The 25,753-nt window shown below is 43.1% G+C and overlaps 1 protein-coding gene across 13 annotated transcripts in view; it reads left to right on the forward strand.

The window, feature by feature from the left end:
- The window catches only part of CADPS (calcium dependent secretion activator), a 334,379-nt gene that overhangs the window by 75,321 nt on the left and 233,305 nt on the right, over positions 1-25,753 (forward strand). For all 13 annotated transcript variants that reach the window (XM_079958109.1, XM_079958115.1, XM_079958104.1 and 10 more), the window contains exon 3: positions 2,305-2,637. In XM_079958109.1, the coding sequence (XP_079814235.1) occupies positions 2,305-2,637 (333 nt within the window). The remainder of the gene's footprint in view (positions 1-2,304; positions 2,638-25,753) is intronic.

Genomic DNA, 25,753 nt, shown 5'->3' on the forward strand with positions numbered 1-25,753 from the left:
CATCTAGTCCAACCTCCTACACTACAGGAATCACAACTAATAAAGGAATCCCAGCCTCTGGCCATCTGTCAGGGATTCTTTAGTTGTGATTCCTTCATTGCAGGAACTAAGCAGGTGGCATATTATTAAACCACTGTGGTATGATAGCCAATTCACTTTCATGCCTTGCAGACTATTGGCAAGGGCGGCAAAAAAGGGAAACTGAAAAAGTCCCATAAAAATGAACAGAAATGTAGCATTAATGTTGGTGGGTTGCATCATAATGCTTTCTAAAAGGTGAAAGAAAATTGCAGTAGAAGAATAAAGAATTGATCCCAAGCACCTAAGCAGAGCAGTCAAACCTGGAGATGATGATGATGATGATGAAGATAATAATAATAATAATAATAATAATAATAATAATAATAATAATATTTATACCCCGCCCATCTGGCAGGGTTTCCCCAGCCACTCTGTGCGGCTCCCAACAGAGTACATATTTGGTACCTAATCACAGAACCCAAGAGCTATGACATTCTGAATATTATGCGGTAGTTTAAGACCCGAAATAAGAAAGAACGTGTTTACTTTGAGCCGAAACATGAATTCCAAAAGAAACTACATTGATATAAAACCAGAAGTGGTTTTCTGGGTGGGCAGAACCACTACCCTAGCATGTGAGTTGCCATGGTTTCCTGGGAGGGGAAGGGACATGGCAGCAGGGAGTCTGGTGTGGTGGAAACACATCGTCGGAGCCAAACTGTCACTTCTGCCAGAGCATTTGCACCATGCTTTCCTCCCAAGCCCCTTGCCCCTGCCCCACTCCCTCCTGGTAAGGGACATCAACCGACCTGCCGGGAAGCAGCATAGTGACTCGGGAGCCATTTCCGACTTGTTGGCATGTTTGTTGTCCAGTGTAAGACCTTTCGATTCCCTGTATAAGAAATGTGAAGTAAAAATAACCTGAAATTAAATGAATAAAGAAGAGGAGTTTGGATTTGATATCCCACTTTATCACTACCCTAGGGAGTCTTAAAGCGGCCAACAATCTTCTGTCCCTTCGTCCCCCACAACACACTCTGTGAGGTGAGTGCGGCTGAGAGACTTCAGAGAAGGGTAACTAGCCCAAGGTCACCCAGCAGCTGCATGTGGAAGAGCGGGGAAGTGAACCCGGTTGACCAGATTACGAGTCCACTGCTCTTAACCACTACACCACACTGCCTCTCTGAAAAAGCTCCTGAAACTTCAGGTTTTCCATAATGTATCCACATTCTAGTGCCCTGTCCTTCCTGTCCAATTTTGGTGGCAGATGTCAACACAGGATAAATTAAGTCAAAGGCACACAAAGCGTGCACTTTTCCAGTGAGGACACTGAGGGAGGGACAAAGGCTCAATATGATGGTCAGCATCACCTGCTTTGCAGGTTTAAGGTCCCAGGTTCAATCCCTGGCATCTCCAGTTAAAAGAGTTCAGGTAGCAGGTGATGATAAGATTCCTGCCCGAGACCCAGAAGAGCTGCTTTACAGTCCTAAAAATGTCTACTCAGAAGAAAGTCCTACTGCACTTTACTTCCAGATAAGTGCGGTTTAGATTGCTGCCTGACAACATTGGGTAGTTCAATGGTCTGACTTTTTTGCTGAATGAACATGGGTACATGGGCCAGTCTCCCAGCACAGGCACATACAGCAAAATGAATGGATGGATGTGCAGTTTATAAGTGACAAGATATGTGATTTACACACTTTCCCCTACACTGAAAGACTTTCCTTGTCAGGCATTTGTCATGTTTGAATTGCCCCTGAGAGAGAAAGAGAATAGCAGAGCCTGAATCTGATTATGTAGTGACTTTTATCAAAATCTGTGTTCAGCTTAAAATGTCATTCCATTTCCTGATGGTTGCTTACATGGCTGCCAAAGTTCTCGTTGGGAAGAAAAATATGTCCTTTTTTCTTGTTTCTTTTTTTTAAAAAAAGAAAAGGTTTGCAAAGTATAGATGCTGTGTACTCAGTGCTATTTTTCTAGGGAAAAGAGGTGCCGGAACTCACAGTGAACACCTCCCTTGTTCTCCCTTGTTCTTTCATAATGGCAATGGTGCCCACCTGAAAAAAAGTCATGGCTTACTATTCCAGTTCATTGGGTCTAGCTTTAAACACAGGGTGGAATGCTATATTCCTTGACTACTGTCTAGTGCGTACTGTCCAGTGCATAAGCCACTAGACAGTATTTCCTAATGTGATTTGCTTCCAGTCATTTCACAGCCAGCATGCTCTGAAACAGCCAGGAGGGGAATCGAGATTTCATTTTATTCTATTGTTTTACTTGCAGGTGTTTCTGAAAAGTGACCGTGTTGCCAGAATGGTTCAGAGTGGTGGTTTCTCGGCCAACGACTCTCGGGAAGTCTTCAAGAAACATATTGAAAAGAGGGTCCGAAGTCTCCCCGAGATCGATGGCCTCAGCAAGGAGACTGTTCTGAGTTCCTGGATGGCAAAATTTGATGCGATCTATCGTGGTGAAGAGGATCCTCGCAAAGCACAAGCCAGGATGACTGCGAGTGCTGCTTCGGAGCTGATTCTCAGCAAGGAACAACTGTATGAGATGTTCCAGAACATCTTGGGTATCAAGAAATTTGAACACCAGCTTCTGTACAATGCATGCCAGGTAAGACGCCCTGTTTTCCAGGAGAATACCAGCTGTTTGTATATGAGTGTACCCATGTGGATTTCTACTCTTACTATGGCATTGGCCTGTACATTGGTTTAATTTTCAGGAGAATAACAAGGAAGGCTTTCAACGGTGATGATTCATGGGTGCTTCCCACAGGCTTTATTTTGCATGTATTCTTGTGGGAGGATATTGAGTGTGACAACTTACATGCCATCTCATCAGCATTGCTACTAAACTCTGACTCCGCAGCTGGCTTGTACGCTATCTGTTCACTCTTGTCTAGCTGCCTAAGAGATGGGATGTGCTGTACATCAAGAGGATGGTGCTGTTAGAGGAAGGGCTTTCAGGAATCGCTGTTTGCAGAACTAATTTTGTATAACATCAGCAGTGCGTACAGAGGTGACAGCCTCTGGCCAGAGGGCTTTGACAGCCTCTGTTGCGCAGCAAGCCAGACACAGGGCCAGGCACCAGGGTCTGACAATGAGTAGTGGTGATCAGGCAGAGGACAGTCAAATGGGAAAGGAGGAGCCAGAAAGGTGAAGCTGGGGTGGAATTTGATCATCAGTCACCCAGCATGCAGCTCTTCATGGCGGACTTAGAAAAGGAGAGTGAAGCAGCTTTGTGATGAACCAAGAGGAGCTTGCCATGGGGAGCCTACGTTGCAAAGAACACAGAAATGTCAATATAAGAAGGAAGCAAAAGGACGGCTGATCTTCCTCCTACCTCCCTGCATGTTGACAGTTTTGTTGAAAATGAATTGTGGCATTGAGAGTCTCTTCCTGCGCCCCTGCCCCTATTTCAGTGAAATTTGCATTAAGCCTTTTTATTAGTATCCTTTCTTGTTGGAATCTCTTGTTCTGCAAATACCCACTTTCCGGCTGATCTCTACGGGTGTGTTTTTGTGGTAGCATTTTTCCAGTGGGCTGTTGATGGAGCTATTGCGGTGGGTGCAGGCATCTCCCACTGGCATTTGGTGCCAAAACTCAACTGTGAATATTCCAGGACTAAATGGTGATGGAAGGGGCAGTGTGTGGGCAAATATTATCTTTTTTTAGTGACGTGCAGAACCCTTCATCGGCCCTTCTTCTCTATAGTCTCTTAATCTCTGGAAGGGAGTAGCCACAGTATTTTTCCACATGGAAAGTATTTAAATTAAAATAGAACTGAGGAGGCTTGCATAAGTGAAAGAATTAGATGAGAGCCGGCATGATGTGGGTAGTTAGAGCGTTGGACCAGGACCTGGATTCAAATCTCCCTTCAGCTATGAAGCTCACTGGGCCAGTCACTATCTCTGAGCCCAACTTGCCTCCCAGGTTGTTGTGAAAATAAAACGGGGAGCAGCCATCTTGAGCTTGGAGAATGTAACAAAATAAATAAAGCTGAAGCGACCATGAGAGTTGAGGCAAGTGTAAAAGGTATATGTGAGCAAAATTTGTGCCACATAGACTAGGAGTCCCCAAGTTGCAGGCTGTCAGCTTGCAGTGGTCTGCAGTGTGTTTGTAGTAATAATAATAATAATAATAATAATAATAATAATAATAATAGGTTTAGAAATCATATAGCATCTAACATGGTGCATTAAAATTGCTGCAACAGGTGGAAAAACATTAGGTGATTTGTCAAGATCTTCAGCAGTTTTCAAGTGGACAAAATAAGTTTGGGAACCACTGACAGGCTGCATTTCAATAGCAACCTTCCCCAACCTAGTGCCTTTCAAAAATTATTGGACTGCAATTCCTACCACCCTTTGAATATTGACCATGTTGGCTGGGGATGATAGGAGTTGGTCTAAAACATATGGAGGGCACAAGGTTGAGAATGGCTATTTTATGGATTTTTTCGGGGAGGAGGGCAGGAAGAGTGAAGAGAACCTGATAGGTTAGCCATTGAACCTCCTTGTTCCCTTCCATCAAGTTCATGCAATGTCATGATTTATATACTAAGGCATTACTCTGCAGCCTCTGTCCCCAGATGTTGTTGAACTACGGCTCCATCATCCCTGACCATTAGCTAAGCTGTCTGGGGATAATGGGTTTTGTAGTCCCCCAGCACCTCAGGAGACAAGTCTGAAGAACTAAAGGAGAATGATATGATTCTGATATATCACTTTTTTAGCCTAATATTCATTGACTGTTCCTTTTTATATGAGCATGCTTACAGATTTCCCTTCTTCTTCTTTTTGTCCTCCAAATGCACAGCAGGGCATCTCTTTTTTTAGAGCAAATTCAGTCATTTGGTACTTTCCTTTTCAGATTTACATATTCATTCCCAGGAGACGAGGATTATATTTGTTTCATGAATAGATTAATTTCCTCACTTTTTTTCATCTCTCTCCTCCTCAAAGTCAAAAAAGAGAGAAATATTCCACAGTTCAAAAGAACACAGTGGGCATTGCTGTTCTGATTAATAACCCTGCTGCCCAGCCAAGGAGAGAATAAAGGAGAGAATTAGGGAAATGAAGAGGCAGAAGGATAACTTCAAAGGGATTGCTAATTCTGGGTTTACTCCATCACAGCTGCAGTCTCCTGCCTGAGAGCTGGGCTTGCACACCATTCTATCTCCTGCCCTACATCTTTTTTTAAAAAAAATCACCCACACCTCTGGCTGTGCTAGCTGCTTGCATTATCATGTGACAACTGGAGACAGATCACATAGTCAGAGCAAAACTGTGAAATATTGGCGCCGGGAGCAAAAGGATCCCAAGTCTCTGTGGATAAGGATAGAGGAGCAATGTGATAACTAGGTTACAGCAGCATGGGGAGGTCTACATGTCCTTGAAGATCTCATTAATACTAGCCACCATAGTCCCTCTCCTGCTCAGTGCCAGTTGGTCACAATTACTGTGTCGCTTCCAGATGGGCATACCATTTAAGAATCATGGAACTGTAGAAGGGGAGGGGGCCGAGGGTCATCTAGTCCCATCCTTCAATGTAGGAATCTCAGCTAAAGCATCTGTGACAGATGGCCATCCACCCTCTATCAGGAGTTCAGCCTACACTCGAGTAGGACCCTGGCAGAGACACATGACTGACTGGCATGTTCCCTCCCTCCTGGTTGATCATTCGGGAGCTTCATAAGCCCAAACATCACAGCGACCGATGCCAACCAGCACACTTAGGGGTCCGCAGAGTTTGCGCACCTTGCGTGACAGACCTCAGCAACTCAGCATTTTGGCTAATCTACTTTATTTACATATAAACACACAGGGAGCACTCCAGCATGGCTCCCTCTCTCTATAGCATCAGACAGCAAAGAGAAAAAGAACAAAGGACAATAGTCCCACTCCAGCTCAGTGATACAGTTCAGTGGTACAGGATATGCCTACATTCATGCATGCAGAAAGCGTCAGATCCAACCCTTGGCATATCCAGTTAGTAGGTGATGTAAAAGACCTCTGCCTGAGACTGTATGGTAAGCCACTGCTGGACGTATGAGACGATCCAGGAATAGATACTTAATATCAGACAGCTTTTGAAGGACCACTATGTTAAAGTTGTGTGTGTGTGTGTGTGTTGTAAAAAATATATATAGTTTTTTCGGGTTTTAGAAATTTACAGTCAATTATCCAACAACCAACATAAAAAGAGAATTCCAAAGAATCTCCTGGACTTCTCTCCTCCCCTTTGGGGGTCCTTATATTAACCTTTTCCTCCTGCATCTTTTCTATTAACCCAAATCTTTTAAATCTCCATTATACCCAAAAATTCAACATTGAACTACAAGTGTTATTCCAATCCTACTAATGATTTTAATTGTTTACAATGGTTTTTAAGGTAAATTGTGTATTTTCCCCATTCCTTATAAAAATTTTGATCTTCCTGGTTCCTGATTCTTCCGGTCATTTTTGCCAGTTCGGCATAGTCCATCAACTTAATCGGCCATTCTTCTCTGGTAGGGACTCTGTGTTCTTTCCATTTCTGGGCCATTAACATCCAAGCAGCAGTGTTTGCATACATAAATAGTCTTTTCTGATCCATTGGAATTTCAGCACCTAGAATCCCTAAAAGAAAAGCTGGGGGGGGGTGGTTAAGAAAAGGTTATTTTATACATTTTTTTCAGTTCATTGTATATCATTTCCCAAAATTCTTTTACTACCTTACGTGTCCACCACATATGATAAAATGTGCCTTCTTTTTCCTTACATTTCAAGCATGCATTTAACCTTGTTTTGTACATTTTAGCTAATTTGCTAGGAGTTAAATACCAACAATACAACCTTTTCATATAATTTTCTTTCAACGAATAACATGCTGCGAACTACAAATCCCAGTTCCATAGCTTCTTCCATGATGTAAGTTGTGTATTATATCCAAAATCCCTCGCCCAGTGAATCATAACTGGTGTGTGTGTACAGTCGTACCTTGGAAGTCGAACGGAATCCGTTCCAGAAGTCCGTTCGACTTCCAAAACATTCGGAAACCAAAGCGCGGCTTCTGATTGGCTGCAGGAAGCTCCTGCAACCAATCGAAAGCTGCGGAAGCCCCATCTGACGATCGGCTTCCAAAAATAGTTCATAAACCTGAACAGTCACTTCCGGGTTTGCAGCGTTCAGGAGCCAAAATGTTCGAAAACTAAGCTGTTCGAAAACCAAGGTAGGACTGTATATATGAATGTAGTATTATGAAACATGAACTATGCTTCATGGAGTGGGGGGTGATGTTCTGAAGTATGTATCCATTCTTAGTCATGCTCAGACATTAAGCCTGAACACAAGCCAGGGGAAGAGGTGCAGAGTATGCACCTGCCACAATGTACCCATACAAACTGGTCCATCCATCTCTACTCTCAGGCTTCCTGCATTGAGCAGAAGGGTCTGAAGATGGCCTCTAAGTGCATTCAGCTGAACACAGGAGCCAATTATTATTATTATTATTATTATTATTATTATTATTATTATTAATACCCCGCCCATCTGGCCATATGGCTTCATATAGCAGTTTGTTGTCATGAATGATCCAACTCCCAGGGAAGGTTTGCAGCCAGATTCCAGTGAAGGTTTGCAACCAGCTGAAGAAAGCAGCCAGGAACAGAGAGGGTTAACTGCCAAGCAGGATGAGCATTGGCAAGTGCCAACTCCCCCGCTCCTTGGAATGCCAGGCGTTAAGGGAACTGCTACGAGCAGGCTGCAACCCAGCCAAAGCTCTCGGGAGTTTCAAACAGGAGCAAACGGAGAAGGAAGTAGTGTGTCAGAAAGGAAAGAGGGGGGAGCTGATCCAATCCCTTCTTAAAGTCGGCTAAGGGGAGGGCTGTTGGACTGGAAACAAAGCAAGCGTCGCAAGGCACTGGTAGTTCTCTATCTGCTGTAGAATCCGGAAGGAGTCTTCAGAAGGGTCATCTTGATTGATGATGTCGGAGGCTGTGTTAGAGCCATCCGGAGCTCCGTTTGTTTTAACAATAAATCATCCTCCTTCTTTTTTTAGAAAGTCTTTATTAATTTTCACATAAACAAATATACATGAGTTACATAACATACAAAACAGAAAACACTACAAATGAATAAAAACAATAAAGTAAGAAATCATCCTTTTTAATTAACTACGCTTACTGTGTGATCAAGCTGGGGACTGGACCTCTGACATTTGTTGACAGAAAACAAACTATAGTGAATCTGCTGGGCTAGGTTCACACATTCAAACAAACTATAGTTAGGCCAGGCAAACTATGATTTAGTATTATGTGTGAAACACTGAAAGCAGCCAGGTCTGCTTGGTGAACCACTGCTAGGAAGTATTCCAAGCATCATATTTGAAGCCAGCAACACGGCAGTGCTGGTTAGTGTGAAGGCAGCCTCCAGTGGGAATATGCACAACTTGAATTAACTATTGTGGGAAATCTTGGCTGAGCTAAAGGGGCTGGAGAGGAGCAAAACAGCTATGATCTCCTTCCCATGAGCCACATGTTTGCTCTAAGACATTGTTTGGCTTAGCATGACATGCAAACACGGCCATTATCAAGTTGATATGTATGTAGAAGTACAATTCCAAAGAGTTGGAGAGGAAACCCCCAATTGGGGATAGGTGGGGGATAGAGATTACATCAAAAACTGTATGACAATTGGTCTCTAAGATGGAGTCTTATCATTATACCAGCAGAAAACACTGTTCCATTGATGCCATTCCTCTGTTCAGCTCTCTTTCAAATCTTTGCTTCCTGTCTTCTGTAAAGGCCACACTTTAAAATCCCTTTTACGAAACAACATTTGCTCTGTGGGTCTCTTATTGTCAGAAAGGACTGGGGGAAGCTCATTAGGTAACTGCCTGGCAAGACTCTCCCTGTGGGCTGAGTTCACCCATGCGCCGAGTGTAAAATCTCCGCAGCTGGTTTTAATGCTTGGGTGATGCAGTGCCTGGCTTTATTTATGTTCTTTTATTGCTCATTAAACCAGCAAACCTACAATTAATTAGGGATTTGTTAGAAGTACGTATTTCAGTGAGAACGCAAACACTTAACACAAGGATTACTTTGCTATTTTTAATATGTGTATGATAAGGATGATAATTAACAGAGATTCTCTAGGGGGAGAGCATCTTATATAAGCCATCTCTTTGGAAGAAAATAAAACAGAGCTCCAAGCTTTAGCCTTATCGGGAAGGGTTTAGCTATTTCATGAGGGTTTTTGTGTTTGTGAATCGGTATATGTGGAGATTAAAATGATAATATCCAAGAAAAGCTGGACACTGTGATTACAATTTGCTGTGACCAATGCTTGGCCTAGACCTTTCCCTCCCCCCTCCCACACCCCTCATTAGATCTCTCAGTAGGTTTATTTTCATCTCCTTCAGTTCATTTCCTGCACTGCTTCCTGAAGCTACTGATGAAAATATTTTTTTAAAAGGAAAGAAAAGAAAGAATCTAAGGACCCAGAGGTAGAGTTCAGAGCTGTTTTCCAGCCAGGCTCTGGGTATGATTTATATGTGATAAGTACAGAGTCATGAAATAGCTAAGGAACTGAACAGAAATAATAATAATAACAGTAATGCTACTACTACTACTCCTGCTGCTACTACTACTACTAATAATAATAATAATATGTTGCACAGAATGATTAGATAAGAGCCTCTTAAATATCAATATAAACTGAAACTACCAGCAGATCAAAATGCAGAAATACAGCAGAGACAACCAAAAACCACCAACCAGATATGCAAGTGTGTATTTATAAATTGCAATTATTATTATTATTATTATTATTATTATTATTATTATTATTATTACTCCTACTACTACTCCTCTCACATCTGCTGCTATCTTCCCAAATTAAGTTCACACTGAAAGCAGGGGGGTTCACACACTCCACCCCTCACCAGGGAGCAACCACAATCAGTTCTCCCCACACCTCAGCCCAATAATACCCATAAAAAACAATGTGCACTATTTAATAAGTAAAGAAATGCATGCAGCTACCACCCTGAAATGTGCAAAGATTCTTTGTGAGAACCTGGTTGGTTAAGGAAGGATCAGTAAGGTTTTGGTTAGCTAGTAGTAGCAAGTGAAGTAAGGACAGCACTTTGGTGGCTCAGGAGATTATTTGTGGAAGGTGGACTTGTGGGGGGGGGATGAGAATGACAAAGGAACCTTGATTAGCTAGAAAAGAGAAACAGTACAATCAGAACCAAACGTGTCAATACAGAAGTGCAATGTGGGGAGAAGAGTATTCTGAGTCGCTTTGAAACCAGCCACAGGAACTTGGTAAAATTTCTATTAGGAGACCCCCAATCATAGCTGTCAACTTTCAGATTTGAAAATAAGGGATCAGCAGCCTCACCTGTCCCGGGGACAATCTACGGGATATCTAACAATCTGGGATAGCAGCAGGAAGCAGCGGGAAACAGTGCTGGAATAAGGGAATTTCCTGCAAAAAAGGGGAAGGTTGAGAGCTATGCCCCCAATGGGTGCTGAGACAATGTATTGGCACTAAGAGGCTGCTGGCTTCCATACCAGGGGTTAAAATAAAAAGCAGACCAGTGGCATATGCTCTTAAATTTGCAACACCAACCAACAACAAAAAAAAGCTGCTTAATATAATCAGCACAAAGATTCTGTGATGAAGTTACCTTACACTCAAAAAATAGAGGAAACAGTGAAGCCTTTTACTAGCGGTTTGATGCAATACATAATATGCTTTCTGGAAGAACGCTCGTCTTATTTTGACTTTCGCTTGCACAATTTATCCATGCTGGTGTTAGAAAGCTATATACTTTTCTCTGTTGGAATGCCATAATTTTCTACACAACTCCTGGTATAATGCTGTGATTGCAACTAATCAGTCAATCACTCATGCTTAGATAAGCATACTTTGGGTTTTCATTTTCCTTCTTCAAAATGATTTTGCAGTTATATAAGCTTTGGAGTATGGCTGAGTGTGAGGTTTTGCACTAAGGTGATGAGCATGTCTTTCAGCATCCATATTGACAAAAAGCTAGGTGAATTACAAAGTTCAGGCTCTGGGCTTAGCAAACGAGCATTCACGGTGTTGCTGTTTCGATTGCTTCCCAAAGCATTTCAGCAAAGCCCTTATGTGCATTTAGCATTAGCACATCCAGGACTTTGGTGCCAAGTGATTGATTACAAAAGCAGATCTTTCCTCAGATATATCTACAAGAGATTCAAGGAACAGTTCCTCCCTTCTCCCCCCTCTCATATTGCTTTTCTTCTGTGCCTTGTAGTGAAATGTTGCAGCATCATTATTTACATTAACTTCCACTTAGCAAGTGGCTTTTATCTAGGCACTGTGCATTGCATTTACAGTTGAGGCAAAGTTTTGTTATGCTCGAAGCAAGGCATATTATGCAGCAGTGAATTGAATCACCAGAGGTCACAGTTTGATGCAAGGTGAGAGCCAGAAATAGACTCTGGGCTTCTGGTCTCTTCTAATCCTATTCTCTCTTGCATTGCCACTCTCACAGTTTATTTCAGGTGAGCTTAAAAATTGTTGCAGGCTTTCCATGGCACCTGAATGATGTCAAAGCAGAAAGCATGGGTGCTCATTTATATCTGATTTTGGAGATGCTCTGAGTCTGCCTAGGCAGGCAGCCAGGATTATGAATGGAAGCAGAGAATGTCATCTGTCAGATCAATATCCATGAGAACAGACAGACGTTGCTGCATTCTTGCAGTTCCAAGCTCACCTAGATGCTCATATTGACACGCATAAAATGGAAAAAGAAATTCTAATCCCAAGTATCTAATTATCTAATTCCAAGTATGGAAGGTGAACCTTGCATGACTTTGTGGATGGAGACTGTCCAAGTCTATCAAGGGGCTGTGCGTTTCCCGATGGTAGACGTGCGCATGCAAATTTGCAGTGTGACCAGAATTGAAAAGCAGTTAAAGAAGGATACTGTAGAGCTGGAAATGATCAGGTGGCTGGAGCAGCTGCCTATGAGGACAGGTTACAATGACTGAGGCTTTTTAGCTTAGAAGAAAGATGAATGGGGGGAGGATACAATACAGCAGAGGTGCCTAGCCTGTGACCTTCCATATATGGCCAGTCGACCATCCATGTGAACGAAGTGTATAGAATTATGCATGATGCAAAGAAAGTGACTAGTCAGAACTGGGGAATCATCATCATCATCATCATCATCATCATCATATTTTATTTATATCCCGCCCTCTCCGGCCGAAGCCGGCATCAGAGCAGCTAACAACAATAAAATTAACACTACATTCTAAAATCAATTCATTTTAAAATCAGTTCAATTCAATTCAATTCTTTAGCAGTTCCTGAAAATCACAAGTGGGGGGAGAATGCTGTTGTGCTCACGTCCTGTTTACATGTTTCCCATAGGCATCTGCTTGGCCACTGTGAGAATAGAATGCTGGACTGGATGGGACTTGGGGCTGAGAGCCAGTATGGTGTAGTGGTTAAGAACGGTAGTGTTGTAATCTGGTGAACCAGGTTCGCGTTTCCACTCCTCCACATGCAGCTGCTGGGTGACTTTGGGCTAGTCACACTTCTCTGAAGTCTCTCAGGCCCACTCACCTCACAGAGTGTTTGTTGTGGGGGAGGAAGGGAAAGGAGAATGTTAGCCGCTTTGAGACTCCTTAGGGTAGTGATAAAGTGGGATATCAAATTTCTCTCTCATAATACTGCAACCCAGTGTCATCTAATGATGCTGAATGTTGGGAGATTCGGGCCAGACATATCGCATAGTTAAACTATGGAATCTGGTCCCACAAGAGTTGGTGATGGATGCTTTCCAAGAGGATTAGACAAATCTATACAGGATAGTGGCGATGTCCTACCTCCAGAGTTGGAGGCAGTATGTCTCTGAATACCAGTTGCTGGGAATTACATGTGGACAGAGTGCTGTTGCGCTCAGGTCCTGCCTTTGTGCTTCCAAAATGCCTGGCCTGGCCACTGAAAGAATAGGACTTCTGGAGACGGTGGGCTGCTGACCTGATCCAGCAGTTCCCTTCTTACTTTCTTACTGAATGTGTGCTGTGCTCCGCACCAAATGAGACTTGTGCTCTTCCAGCCTCTGCAGAGAACCCACCCGTGGATACTATCTGCTACTGGCGGTGTTATTTTCCAAAGACCTGCCATTTCTTCTCTGTGATGCTCTGTGACCCTCCAACTTATCTTCAAGCTCATTTAGAACTGCTCAACTTCTGATCTCCTGCTGGCATGTGCAACAACACCTGACATTTGGCCCATTGCCACCCAACCACAGTATCTCAGTCCTGTTGCCTGTGAGCAGTCCGCCCAGCTCATCTACAGCACTGGCACACTCACAGATGACCATGCTTAGGGCAATGGGTAGACCTTATTAGTACCAAGATAGAAATGCACAAGTCCAACAGTTCATCCGTACCCAGAGTTCTATTGTCTATCCCTGGGTGATGTTCCTTGCTACATCATCTATTTTTATAATCTGCTCAACAAGGATTGGAGCCAAGGAGGACATCCTCATTATCTGTGGTGGGGAAAGGAATTGCCTGTGACTAATATAATTCTTCCAGATGGAGTTTTTGCATCAACTCCACAATCTCCTAGTGAACACTGAGGCATGGGCAGAAAATCAGATTAATTATAAGGAAATGAACGGGTGGAATTCACTTTTCCATGAAAGACAGAAGATAAACAGTTGGAAGAACAGGATGTAGAGAGGAAAAGAACTGTGCTGTGACAGTGGAAAAGGCTGGTTCACTCTGTTGACAACAGGTGTCAATTGGGTCTCTTGTGGTGGTGCTGATTGATGCCTGCCGAGTCTCTCTGGCAGCTGTGCCATATCTCATTAGCTCTGCCCTGATTGTAAAGATGTAGGAGGGGCTTATTGTTCTGTTCACTTCTTAGATTGACAAGGCTGTGCAGGGAAGAACATTTCAGAGAGAAAGACCAAGAGAGATGTGGGCATTTGTTGCTTGCTGAGTCAACGGTGGTGAAACCAAAAGCTGTTATCTTATGCATATGTACTAGGATGGAAGTCGCATTAAGCTCATTTGGGTTTACTTGCAGGAAGAGGCTGAAAATCCCTTTCAAGGGGTTAATTTTAGCTCAGGAACAATGTACATACGATTGCAACTAGGAATATTGGAGAATACCATCAGAAATGGAAATGGGAAACAAAATTGATGCAATTTAAAAGCTCATTGGGGGTCAGGAACGCAAATCATGCAAGCAAATACCAGTGGCATTCACTGCCATTTTGTTTGTGTTTTAGTCTACAGACGTTGTGTAAATAATTATATTGTTTTCTGCATTGTTTTTTTATGTTTCCCTTCCATTGCAATGCATTGAAATTTATTACATAATTAATTCTGTTGGCTCTGGCCATAGCAAATAGCAAGATGAACAACATAGGTTGTAGAAGAAGCTGAACTGCAGTGGAATGGAAAAAGCACTGGTGATAACCTACAAAGGATTAGACAAAAATTGCTGACTCCTTCCATGTCTAGCTGTATCTAACTGCTGACCCTCCATGGTGGGAGATTCTTGGTCCAGCAGAGGCTTCCATCAGCAGAACTGGGAGGCAGTTCTCAGACGTTCTTCCTCCTCTCGCAGTTCCTGCCATGTCACCTCCCACATTGTTCCTTAGTGGTTGTTAGTGTAGGGAGCAGCAGGTGGTAAGGGAAATTAGCAAAAATTGCCTCCCTCCCAGTTATGTTGATCAATGCCTCCACTGTGTTAGTGGAGGGATGCCAACTGTGTACAACCCACAGATACTGCTTGGAAGAAGATTTTCACTCGGATTGCTCTACCGATGAATAATTAAATCACAGTTATCACAGTTTGTTCTACTATATTCCTAGGGAGGGCTTTAGCGAATAGAGATGTGGAACCATTTCCAAAAGGATTTTAAAAAATAGCCATGCCACCATAATGCCAATGCAGCATAATATGATTCCACATAATGTAACGGAAAATGATCCACTGTCTCTCTGAGATGATGCCAAGCTAAAGAAATTGGTGAGATCAAAAGGGGGTTTAAAAGAACGAAGGGTAAAAATGCAGAAATATCAGGCTTTCTATTGCCAAACCCCCCCCCCACAAAAACCAAGAACAACCCAGAAACTTCCCAAACTCACAGAGTTTAATCAGTTTAAAACAGGGAAATAACTTTTGTGCAAAACGATTTTCAATCCATTCGTTGTCGGGCTGGAATCACTACCAATCAATGTGACTAAATGATGTCTCACTCACAGATGGATAAAAAGAGGTAGACTTAATCAAAGCTCACAGCCCTGGCTGTGTATCACTTGCTGTACTTTCCCAGTCTCTTCCACTGGCATTTCTCCATAGGCATAAATTCTTTTATCCCCCAGTGGATGAAGGTATGTCTCTATTGGCACAAAAGTCTAGACTAAAGTCATATAAATTACTGTGGCTCAGAGGAACCTGTGGTATAGAGCCATAGCATTGCATCTTATAATGTTGGACCACTGAAGCATTCAGCTTGAAATACAGAACCAAGGAAAGCCATGCATTGCCTCACACCTAGAACTTTAAGAATAGATGTCCCCAACCAAAACCAGCTACAGACAACGTAATAAAGAAACATTTTTTTTTAAAGGAGTCGGCAGGTTGATTCTTTTAGCTTCCTGGGTGGGTACCTTCAATACCACATTCCTTCCTTTCAATGCCCAACTATTCCCAAGAATTTAAAAGCATGGGATCTCCAGCAGGGATTTGATGGGACTGTGAGAAATAAGATAGAGGGAGCAAAAACAGCCAGATGTATTTTACTGACAGTTGTTAGACTTCCTATGGGTCTCCACATCTGTAGTGTCTTATCCCTGACATAGATGCTGCTCAGACTCTGTGGTAGCTATAATCAATGTGCAGATTCTATGGTTACATTCCTGGAGTGAGGTAGTCAGAATTAGAATGTGAATCATTCAGGAATGAGGATTTCCAGTATTCACATTTTTAAAATATTGAAAAAGATGGTAACACAATCACACACACACACACACACAATGGAGGATTAATAGTTTGATTCTGGACTAGGTAGAGGGCAAATTTAATTATGGGCTTTTTCCACAGAATCATTGAATGAATGACCTTGGGGAATGAGTTTGACTTTGTGTTTCAAACCATGATGTATCGGAGTATTCCTGCCTGCAAGAGCCTCCTGTTATGTCATTCACCTTGAATGCTCAGCTGTGTTGTGTAACATCAGGTCCTGCAATCTCATTCTAAAAGACACAAAACTGTGCTTTTGGGGAGGGGGGAGGAGGAGGAAGAAACCATGACTATAAGCACAAGCTACTTAATGTATCTTGACATTTCAGTGTAGAAAACAATATTAACATCTTATAGTAACGTTGCTGGTGATCTGGAACTTTGGCATTCTCTAGTGCAGGGTTTCCCAACTTGGGTCTCCAGCTGTTTTTGGACTTCAATTCCCATCATCCCCAGCTAGCAGGACCAGTGGTTGGGGATGATGGGAATTGTAGTCCCAAAACAGCTGGAGACCCAAGTTTGGGAAACCCTACTCCAGTAAGTTGAAGAGTAAGCTTGGGAAACTGTAACATTCACCAGCCCAGTAGAAGAGAGAAATGGGAGGTCAGTTTGGACATTTGACAATGGCATGGCTTGCCAATGTACGAGCAGCATGGCTCTAATGCTATATCTGACATAGACCCACAAACTCCAGACTAGCTCTTCTAGAGGAGGCTGGAGGGAACAAAGCACATGAATTACCACATTGGGTCAGACCAGGGTCCATTCAGTCCAGCTCACAAACAAAGCATGAATGGCATAGTTGCTATTCCCAGCAGATTCACTCTCTGTTAAACTTGTCTGGAACTGCATATTACAATTACTGCAGGCAGCAGCCTTCCACCACCACCTCCTTCTCCTCTCTCTCCCTCTTACAATGTTTACTATGGCAAAACACATGATATGACATTACTTTACTAAATATAATGGGAGTGCGAGGACGAGAAGGCACAGAGCTGCCACACAGCCAATGTTGCATGTACTCGTGGCCTGAAAATGGAGTTTTATCATTCGTTATCATAGACCTGCAAGCTGTTTGATTAAGGGGGGGGGAATCATTCCAGTTTATTGGCCACCCACCACCTCTTGTGGCAATTAATTGCATGTGGGGTTGGGGTCCCTGTCATCCATGAACAATTCCATCTCCCTTAACGGGAGATCTGCTCTGGAATTAGATTCAAGGTCATGTTCAGTGTTGTTGGGTAAAGAGACGCAAAACAGGATTCTGTTGCTGTATTCCTCTGATCAGCTGTCCAAGCTAGAAGAGGTAGTCTCAGAGAATCCCCAGGCTGGGACAGGTTGGGGCATGCAAGGGTGCCTTGCATAGACCAACTCATGACTTCATGGCCACCATGGAAACCACATGGCTGTCTCACTATATCTCTGGCCTGAAAAATGTGGCAGGAAATAGTTGTTGCTACAGAGCAGATGATGATGATGGTGATGATGTTGAATCTGCTATTTGGGAGAAGGAGTGATTCGATCACCTCATTGTCCTGGCACATCATGTTCAGGTGAGGTTTGGACTGCTGGTGGCTAGTCATCTCTGAAGGATGTTTTTTAGATAGCCTACCTCCACACTTATGGAATCTCTGCGATTCCTCTGTGAGAGTTTCTGGTTGGCATGTGTGGCACTCCCCGTGAGGCCATAGTCTCATTGCAGAACAATGTGGTGGAAAGGGCTGGCATTAATAATGGATTTCTCTGGTGCTGCCATGTGTGTGGGGGGGGGGGTGTTCTCCAGGCAGTGAAACAGACATGAGGACAACTTGGGTGAAGGTTCTGAAGTCTGGTTACACTGAGAATCGGTGGGCGTTGGGGTCTCAAATTTCAGCAGTGCCCTGTGCCTCCTGCCTCTCGCCTTCCAGTCTACTTCATAGTTGTGGTGGCCCCAAGGCTCTGCACCCAGTGCAACAGAACCAGTTGTGCTCCCCTAAATCTGCCTCTGAACTGAGCTGAAGCCAGATAACACCCATTGCTCCCAATATGGGAGTGTCTACTTGCTTTGTAAAAAAGCTGTATATACCAACTCTACTTCAGTCAAAGATTCAGCTTTTCCTAATGATCTAACAAGCCATGCTGCTGAATTACATTAGCAGATCTGAACTCTCTATCTTCTCTAAATATGTTTTCAACCCCTGGGTCAATACCCAAGGATGCTGAGATGCCCAAAATAGACTAACAGCTGCGGTGGGGGGGGGCACTATGCTATTTCTAAGTACTTAGGCTTTATCATCGTTTCGTTATTGCAAAATTGGGGCCTGAGTTCTCAGCCTAATGCTGAGAAAGCAATAGTTTTGCATGCTTGTTACCATAGGTTACTGGCTGCTTGCTGAATTTGTTTTTCCTCTCCATTTATTTCCTGAAATGCTACAAGGTTAAAAAGCTGCTAAAACATTTCCTTTAGAGGCTCCGTGTGTATCACAAACAGTAGCTAAGTGTTCAAATTACGTTCCTCTAATTTGCCAATGTTGACATCTCAGGAGATACTGAAGGGGAAAGCTGAGGGCCAGGGCTTACAGTAAACGGAAATGCACACAGATATTGTCTTATTAACTGTGGCATCCTTACAATGTGTTGCTGGCAGATGAATAAGTAAGTAGAATACATGGGGTGTGTTCTGGGTGAGAGGATATGGTGAATTGTATCCATGAGTCCAAATTTATCTGCTACATTTTGTTGCTTCTGCCTGCACATACACATGGATATAAGGGATGGACCTTCCTTCACTTATTTATTGACAGCTGCACCTGAAATCTGCCGTAATGCATGAATAATGTTTGCCCTGTTCCCCAGGTAGCAGACCCTACTGCCACTGTCAATCCACAGACACTGTCGGCCTTCCAGATATACAAGCAGCATATCCTTCCCCTCTACCATCTATCCTGATTGCCCCTTAGAGATTTTTTAAAAATATTAAGTGGTTTATAAATGCTTTTAAATAACTAAATAATAATAATAAAGCAAATCATGCAAGAAGTGCTGTCCTGTCCTCAGCTATCGGCTGTGTGACTCTGTTCAACAGAGTCTGAATAGGTAATATTGACATACTGTTCCCCATCAGAAATGTAATGATGAGAAGGGGAGAATAAGGATGGAAGTAACTGATCCCACACTCTGTAGCAAAGAACAGTGCATTCCAAGAGAACAGGACAGAGCCAGCCTGGGATCAGACTATTCTCAGAGCTGTTGCTTTTGGCTTCATCCAGTTGGCTACTCTTGATGAAACTGGATGCTGAAGTAGACAGGCCCTTGGTCTGAACCAAAACGATTCTTCTTAAGTTCTTGTTCTCCTCAGACAAAATGAAAACCTCTTAAGTACCATGCAAGATATTCTCTCTCTCTCTCTCTCTCTCTCTCTCTCTCTCTCTCTCTCTCATACACACACACACTGAAGTTCTTATAGAATTACCATTGTTTCAAAGACCAGTGTAAAGCACCATAATCTATTTTGGGGACAGCCAGCATTTATTGCCATAGAAACTGAAGTGGCAGCCTGGAACCCCTCTGTAAGGGTTGTAATTACTCTTTTAACTTTCAACAGGCTTCAGTGTAAGCATCACTGTCAACTCCAGAGTAGATGCTGGAGACTTCTGGGCTTTTCACTTTGAATGTTAAATAGATGTTAAAGAAAAATTGCCCTCTTGTGACTAGCCCTGGTTGTCGAATTAGGCAGTAAAAGCAGTGGAGTGTAATTCTTTACAGGCTAAGCAGGGTTGGTTTTTCATTTTAATTTTTTTAAAAAAGAGGAACCTAAAATATATCTCCACCATGACTGAAGGATGCAGGAAAAAATAAGTACTTTGTTCTTTTGTTCCTCTTCCTGCCTTGCAGGGGGTTGGACTAGATCAGGCATCCCCAAACTCGGCCCTCCAAATGTTTTGGGACTACAACTCCCATCATCCCTAGCTAACAGGACCAGTGGTCAGGGATGATGGGAATTGTAGTCCCAAAACATCTGGAGGGCCGAGTTTGGGGGTGCCTGGACTAGATGATCCCTTCCAGCTCTACAAGTCTATGATTCTATGGCTAATATAACCATATCACTCCATTCCCCAGCTTTCAATGACTGTGTCACGGTCTGGTGAAAGAAAAAAGTACAGTAGAAACAAAAGGTGGATCAAAGAAGCAAAAAGTTTAAAGGAAAACCTGTGTTTCAGTGGCTGCTACTTGGAGGGTAGGTGGTGGCAGCGGCGGCAGGGACCTCAGTTTTATCACCCCTTGGAAACGTTGGGTTCCATCTTCCATCTAAGGTGCCCATTTGACCTGCTTTACAGAGGACAGCCCTCTGTTTCATGGGCTACTCTCCATTTGAAGGAGTCCTCTATTTGAAGGGATGTCCCAGTCCAAAATAAAGAACCAAAAGAAAAGGGAGAGCACTTTCCCTAAAATGTTCTCTCGCTTTTTGCTACACTTTGGCCGGATTCCGTGAAGTGCAGGAACTGTGAAACAGATAGTTTCACATTGAGATGCAAACAATATTCCATTTCTCCCTCGCCCCTACGCTGGTATGGCAAGATGTGCTGTATATGCTTCTTCCACATGGCCTGCAGCTTTCGACATCAGCTTTGCAGAATGAAGAAGGAGCTGTGCAGAACATATGAGAAGCAGACTTGTAGTAGCTGCAGAGGAAATAGAATGCAATTTTGGATGTGAAATTGAGAATGCGTTTCCCTGACTTCCAGAGTTGATCCTTCCATCTCAGTAGGTTAATTTAATCCTTTTTATACTCAATTCTGCTGTTGGCCTTCTTTTTATTTTTATTAAAACCAGCAGTTGCATACTCCTGCAATCATTTATCATGAACCTAATCCCTAATCCTTATCACGTGTGCTTCGCATTCTCCCTCAACAACCAGCATTAAAAGAGGAAAAAACGTAGTCATGCGGCAAGACATTATTATGCAAAATCCCTTGATACCACTTATCAATATATGCTCCTGGGGTCATTAAAAATTCTGTTACCTTGAAGAGGAACTGAACAGTAAAGGGGGGGACAGGTCTATGGTGGGGGTTTTTAAATCAATGCACTTAACATATGGCAATTGGATATGGTCACCCTCTCAATCATTCATTCATTCAATCAATCAATCAATCAATCAATCAATCAACATTTCTTTATTGCACAGCATGAAAAATGCCTTACAACTAGTCAGAAATATTCAGAGAAATGCACAGTAATATGACCCATATTATCAATATCAATAAAACCAGCTCACCTCAGTGGCAGAGCTACAAGCTCCGGCGGGGGAGAGAGAGAGAGAGAGCAGGTGGGGGCGTGGCTGGCGCATGTCCCAGGGGTGTGGTGCGCCACCCGAGGGGGCATGGTGCCCAGAGTGGGGGGGCAGCCGCAATGGCACCCCACCAGGATCATGCCCCTGCACCCCTGTTCCTCCGCCAGTGCTCACCCTCTCAGTATTGATGACCCCAAAAAAGGTGGCATTTAAGCATCATTGACCAAATTTACTGCCTTGATTGCGGGTGGCGCTGCGGATTAAACCACAGAGCCTAGGACTTGCCGATCAAAAGGCTGGCGGTTCGAATCCCCACAACGGGGTGAGCTCCCGTTGCTCGGTCCCCGCTCCTGCCAACCTAGCAGTTTGAAAGCACGTCAAAGTGCAAGTAGATAAATGTTAGGATATTCCGTTCCACCTTAAAAAGGGGACAGGCTGGAACTGAGGACCAACAAAGAGGGCTACCAACAAAACCGGCAGAGAGAGACTGACAGAGACTTGAAGGCCTCTGATGTGAGGAATCCAGGCTAAGAACTGTTTTGTGGACACTTATTTGGGAAGGGACAGAAACCGGGGTAGGGAGGGAGGGGAGAACAGAATTTTAAAACTTTTATGACTTTTGTGTTTGGCTATTATGACCTATATTTAATATAAAAAGGGGGAAATTCGTGGAAGGGAATTTGGGTCGACCTTAGAAAAGGACTTAATATTTATAAGAAAATTGGATAAGTATAATATGTTAAAGAAGAGAGATAAGAACCTGCTGAGCTAATTATTGGATTTGGGATGTATGAAGGGGGGGTGGGGGGAAGTCAGGGAGTGAGGTTAAGAAAGTAAGGTTATGAAATTATACATGTTTTGTTTTTGTTTTGATCTGTGTGTTTTTTTAAAATGTGAAAACCCAATAAAAATTACTTTAAAAAAAAGGGGGGGACAGGCTGTTGTGAGTCACAGCCTACGTATTTCCTGTTCACAGGATGTTTCTGTTTTGTTTATAGCTGTTGTTGTCTCTCTCTGCGCCTGGACATCGAAGCAGGCAGTCATGTTTTTTTTCCTTTGTTCTGACCAACGCTGAATAAAGTTGTAAATAATGCTCTACTGAGTGCATCTTTCATTGTGTGAACTCTGCAAAGGGCGTGCACAAGCTCTGGAATGTGTGATGCTGTTTCTGAGGCTTGTGTCGCTAATTGACTGATACTGTACCTACGGGAGACCGATGGATCGTCCGGAATCGACGTGGAGGCATGATGGCCTTTGTCTCCCTGGCAGTATCCCAACAATAAATAGGTACCACTCTGGCAGGAAGGTAAACGGCATTTTCCGTGTGCTGCTCTGGTTCGCCAGAAGCGGCTTTGTCATGCTGGCCACATGACCTGGAAGCTGTACGCCGGCTCCCTCGGCCAATAAAGCGAGATGAGCACTGCAACCCCAGAGTCAGCCACAACTGGACCTAATGGTCAGGGGTCCCTTTACCTTTACCTTACTGAGAGGTTTAACAGATCCGTCTGCCATAACTGAACTGGAAATACGATATGTCTTAAAGATAGAAGCTCTGTTTGTATGGACAGTGACATTCACCACATATTGTGATCAATGGTGCAATGCAGGTGGTACACAAGGGGACTTTTCTCATTAGTAATCATGCAATCTTCTGGGGCGCCAGTTTATTTGACAGACATTCCAAGTTAAGGAACATTGCAAGTTCCGAAATGAGAGAGAGAGAAAATCAGAGAATGAGGAATAAATGAAGCAGAGGCTAAGCGCTGCTATCATTTTCTTGGACGGGGTTCCTACTTCATGCTAATGGTTTAAATAGTAACAGTTCCTCGAAGAATTGTTTGCATTTCTGATTAAAAGCTAATCTTCAGAAGCATAGGAGCCAACTCCTAGGGGTCGAGGGGCCTTCGCCCCCACCCCAATAAAATATTTGAGGGCACATCCCTCCCCCAAGTTGATGGGCATTCCCATTCAAATGCTGTGTGTGTGCTGTGTCATGTGATTGATTATGCGGGGTGGGGCTTCCCTGCCACCCCTCCCCCAATATTTTATTCAAGAAACAGAATCAGAAGAATCTTTATTTGCCTCAACCACTAGCCATAAAATAAAATAAAATAAAATGTACTGAAGATAGACATAAAATGTTAACTATAAAATGTTAACTGCGTCGTCTCCAGGGAAGAAAGGGGGCGAGCCAGGGGCTGCCCTGACCTTAAGTGGCCCTAGGAAGGCCCGCCCCTGCCGCCAGCCAATTGGCTGGCGCCACAGGGTATGCTAATTGGGTGAATCCCAGTCTCCTGCGAGGCTGACGCCAGCCTCGCAGAGTGAGTGTGGGCGGGGTCGTGATCCCACAACCCCCCCTCCTCCTGAAGATCGGAAGGGGCACTATACAAAATACATTTTGGAGGTTTACATCAATAATCAAATAATAGATCTTATTCTAATCGCCCCCACTAAAAACCTTGCCATTTTTGCTGTCCCCTGATCATCTTGATCTGCTAAAAGATAGGAATCAGTAGCAATGGTTGAGTGACTCGGCATGGACAATAACAGAGGGGCAATAACTTGCCGATCAAAAGATAAAGCGAGATGAGCACCGCAACCCCCACGACTGGACCTAATGGTCAGGGGTCCCTTTACCTTTACCTTTAACCTATCTCCTCAAATCTTTATAAAGAGTGCAAGCCAGAAGCACATGAGCCACTGACTCAATATTTTATTCAAGTTGGCACCCCTGTTCAGAAGACTGCATTCCAGCCACGCAAAAGTCAAAGGTTTCTTCATACACAGACACACGCACACATCAGTATCACTCTTCATTGCTGAGGAGGTTGTGGATCAGGGTGGCTAAGGGCATGTTCAGGAGAGAGTGGGATGGACTGGGTAGAATCCCAAGGACCACCTAAAGGCCCAAAGGGTTACATTCAGCCCCCATGCCTGAGATTAGGGAAATTCTTGCTTAACAACAAGGATTGCAAACTGGATTCTTCATAGCACACCGTGATCTCTAGAAACAACAAACAGTTTTGTGGCATCTCATTTATTATGGCATAAATTGTAAGCCGGGAAGCCAGAGGTGGATGAAATGCAAACAGTGACGGACAGTGACGATACCGTTTTGGTTTTCATTTCCCTCTGACCTTGTTGCTCACAGTTCCCTCCACTTCAGCACCATGTGGGCTTAGAAAAAGAACTTCATGCATTTGATGAAGTGACTTGTTTCCCATGGAAGCTTATGCCGTAAGCGTGTTACCCTTAAATGTGTGCCAAAACTGTTCCTTTTGCTGCAACTCAGGCTTCGCATGGCTTTAAATTTCTAATGTCAGAAGAACGCATCAAATTCTATTACTTGAGAGATCAAATCATCTCGCAGTTACTAAGAGGACAGATTGTATGTAATAAATTTTTAAAATGTTTTAATCCATGTAACCTTTAGTATCTCATAAACAGCACAGATGTGGGCCAGAAAGGCTCAGTTTGAAGAACTTGGATATGTGAAATATATATGCATGAAGTCATGAATGTAATTATCAGATTTCATTATCAGATTTCATTATTACATGCTTGTATATTTATTAATACACTAATACACTTCTTTGGAGCACTATGCTCCAAGGAATTCCCTACGATAATATAAAATATAAAAAACAACAAACTAATTACAAAACCATCACATGGCAATAAAGAATTTTAAAAAGTCATAAATGTCATCAAATCAGCTGTAACGAAAGAGCCTAAAACAATTCTGCAATATTTCAGTTTCAAAGGACTAATTTCTAGCTGCTGTAATTAAATTTAAAGGAATTAGTTTTTCCATTAAACCAAATAAATCTAATGTAGCATAATGATGTCTTTTCCAGCAGCGGCTGATCAATAGTTCTCGTGAAGAGTAGCCAAACACTGCTGAACAGATGGTCATGGCTAAAGCATGGCCAATTAAACTCCTTAGGATGCTTTCACTTAATCAGAGGTTGGGTTTTTAACCCCTTGAGGTACCAGTTAGTGGCATGTTTGTGTTTATGTAAGTAGATTTCCCTGCAGCTGCTGCTGAGAATTCCATCACCGCCACCCATTCCCAGTCCAAGCAAAGTGCCAAAGTGATGATAAATAGACTTTTAAGGATAACAGACATGGAAAATACAAATGTGTTTTGCACAAATATAAAACTAACTATATAACCTTCTTAATATCTTGATATTCCTGGGTGACGTTGATTTTCTTAATCTATTGTGAGTGGCAGCTGATAACACACAAGTCCGGTTAATTAAAAGGGGTTGGTTTATTGCCAAACAAAACACATCAGCTTGGAGCTCTCTCTCAGAGCAGTGTCCATCACAGTGATGATGACTCGGCTGACATTTCACTTTCTTTCTTCTCCAGCAAAAATGGAAGTGTGTCCTTTTCTTATGATGCTGCTTTTCCCGCTCTCTTTC

The sequence above is a fragment of the Podarcis cretensis genome (genome assembly GCF_951804945.1).
Source record: "Podarcis cretensis genome assembly, chromosome: 2".
Lineage (NCBI taxonomy): Eukaryota > Metazoa > Chordata > Lepidosauria > Squamata > Lacertidae > Podarcis > Podarcis cretensis.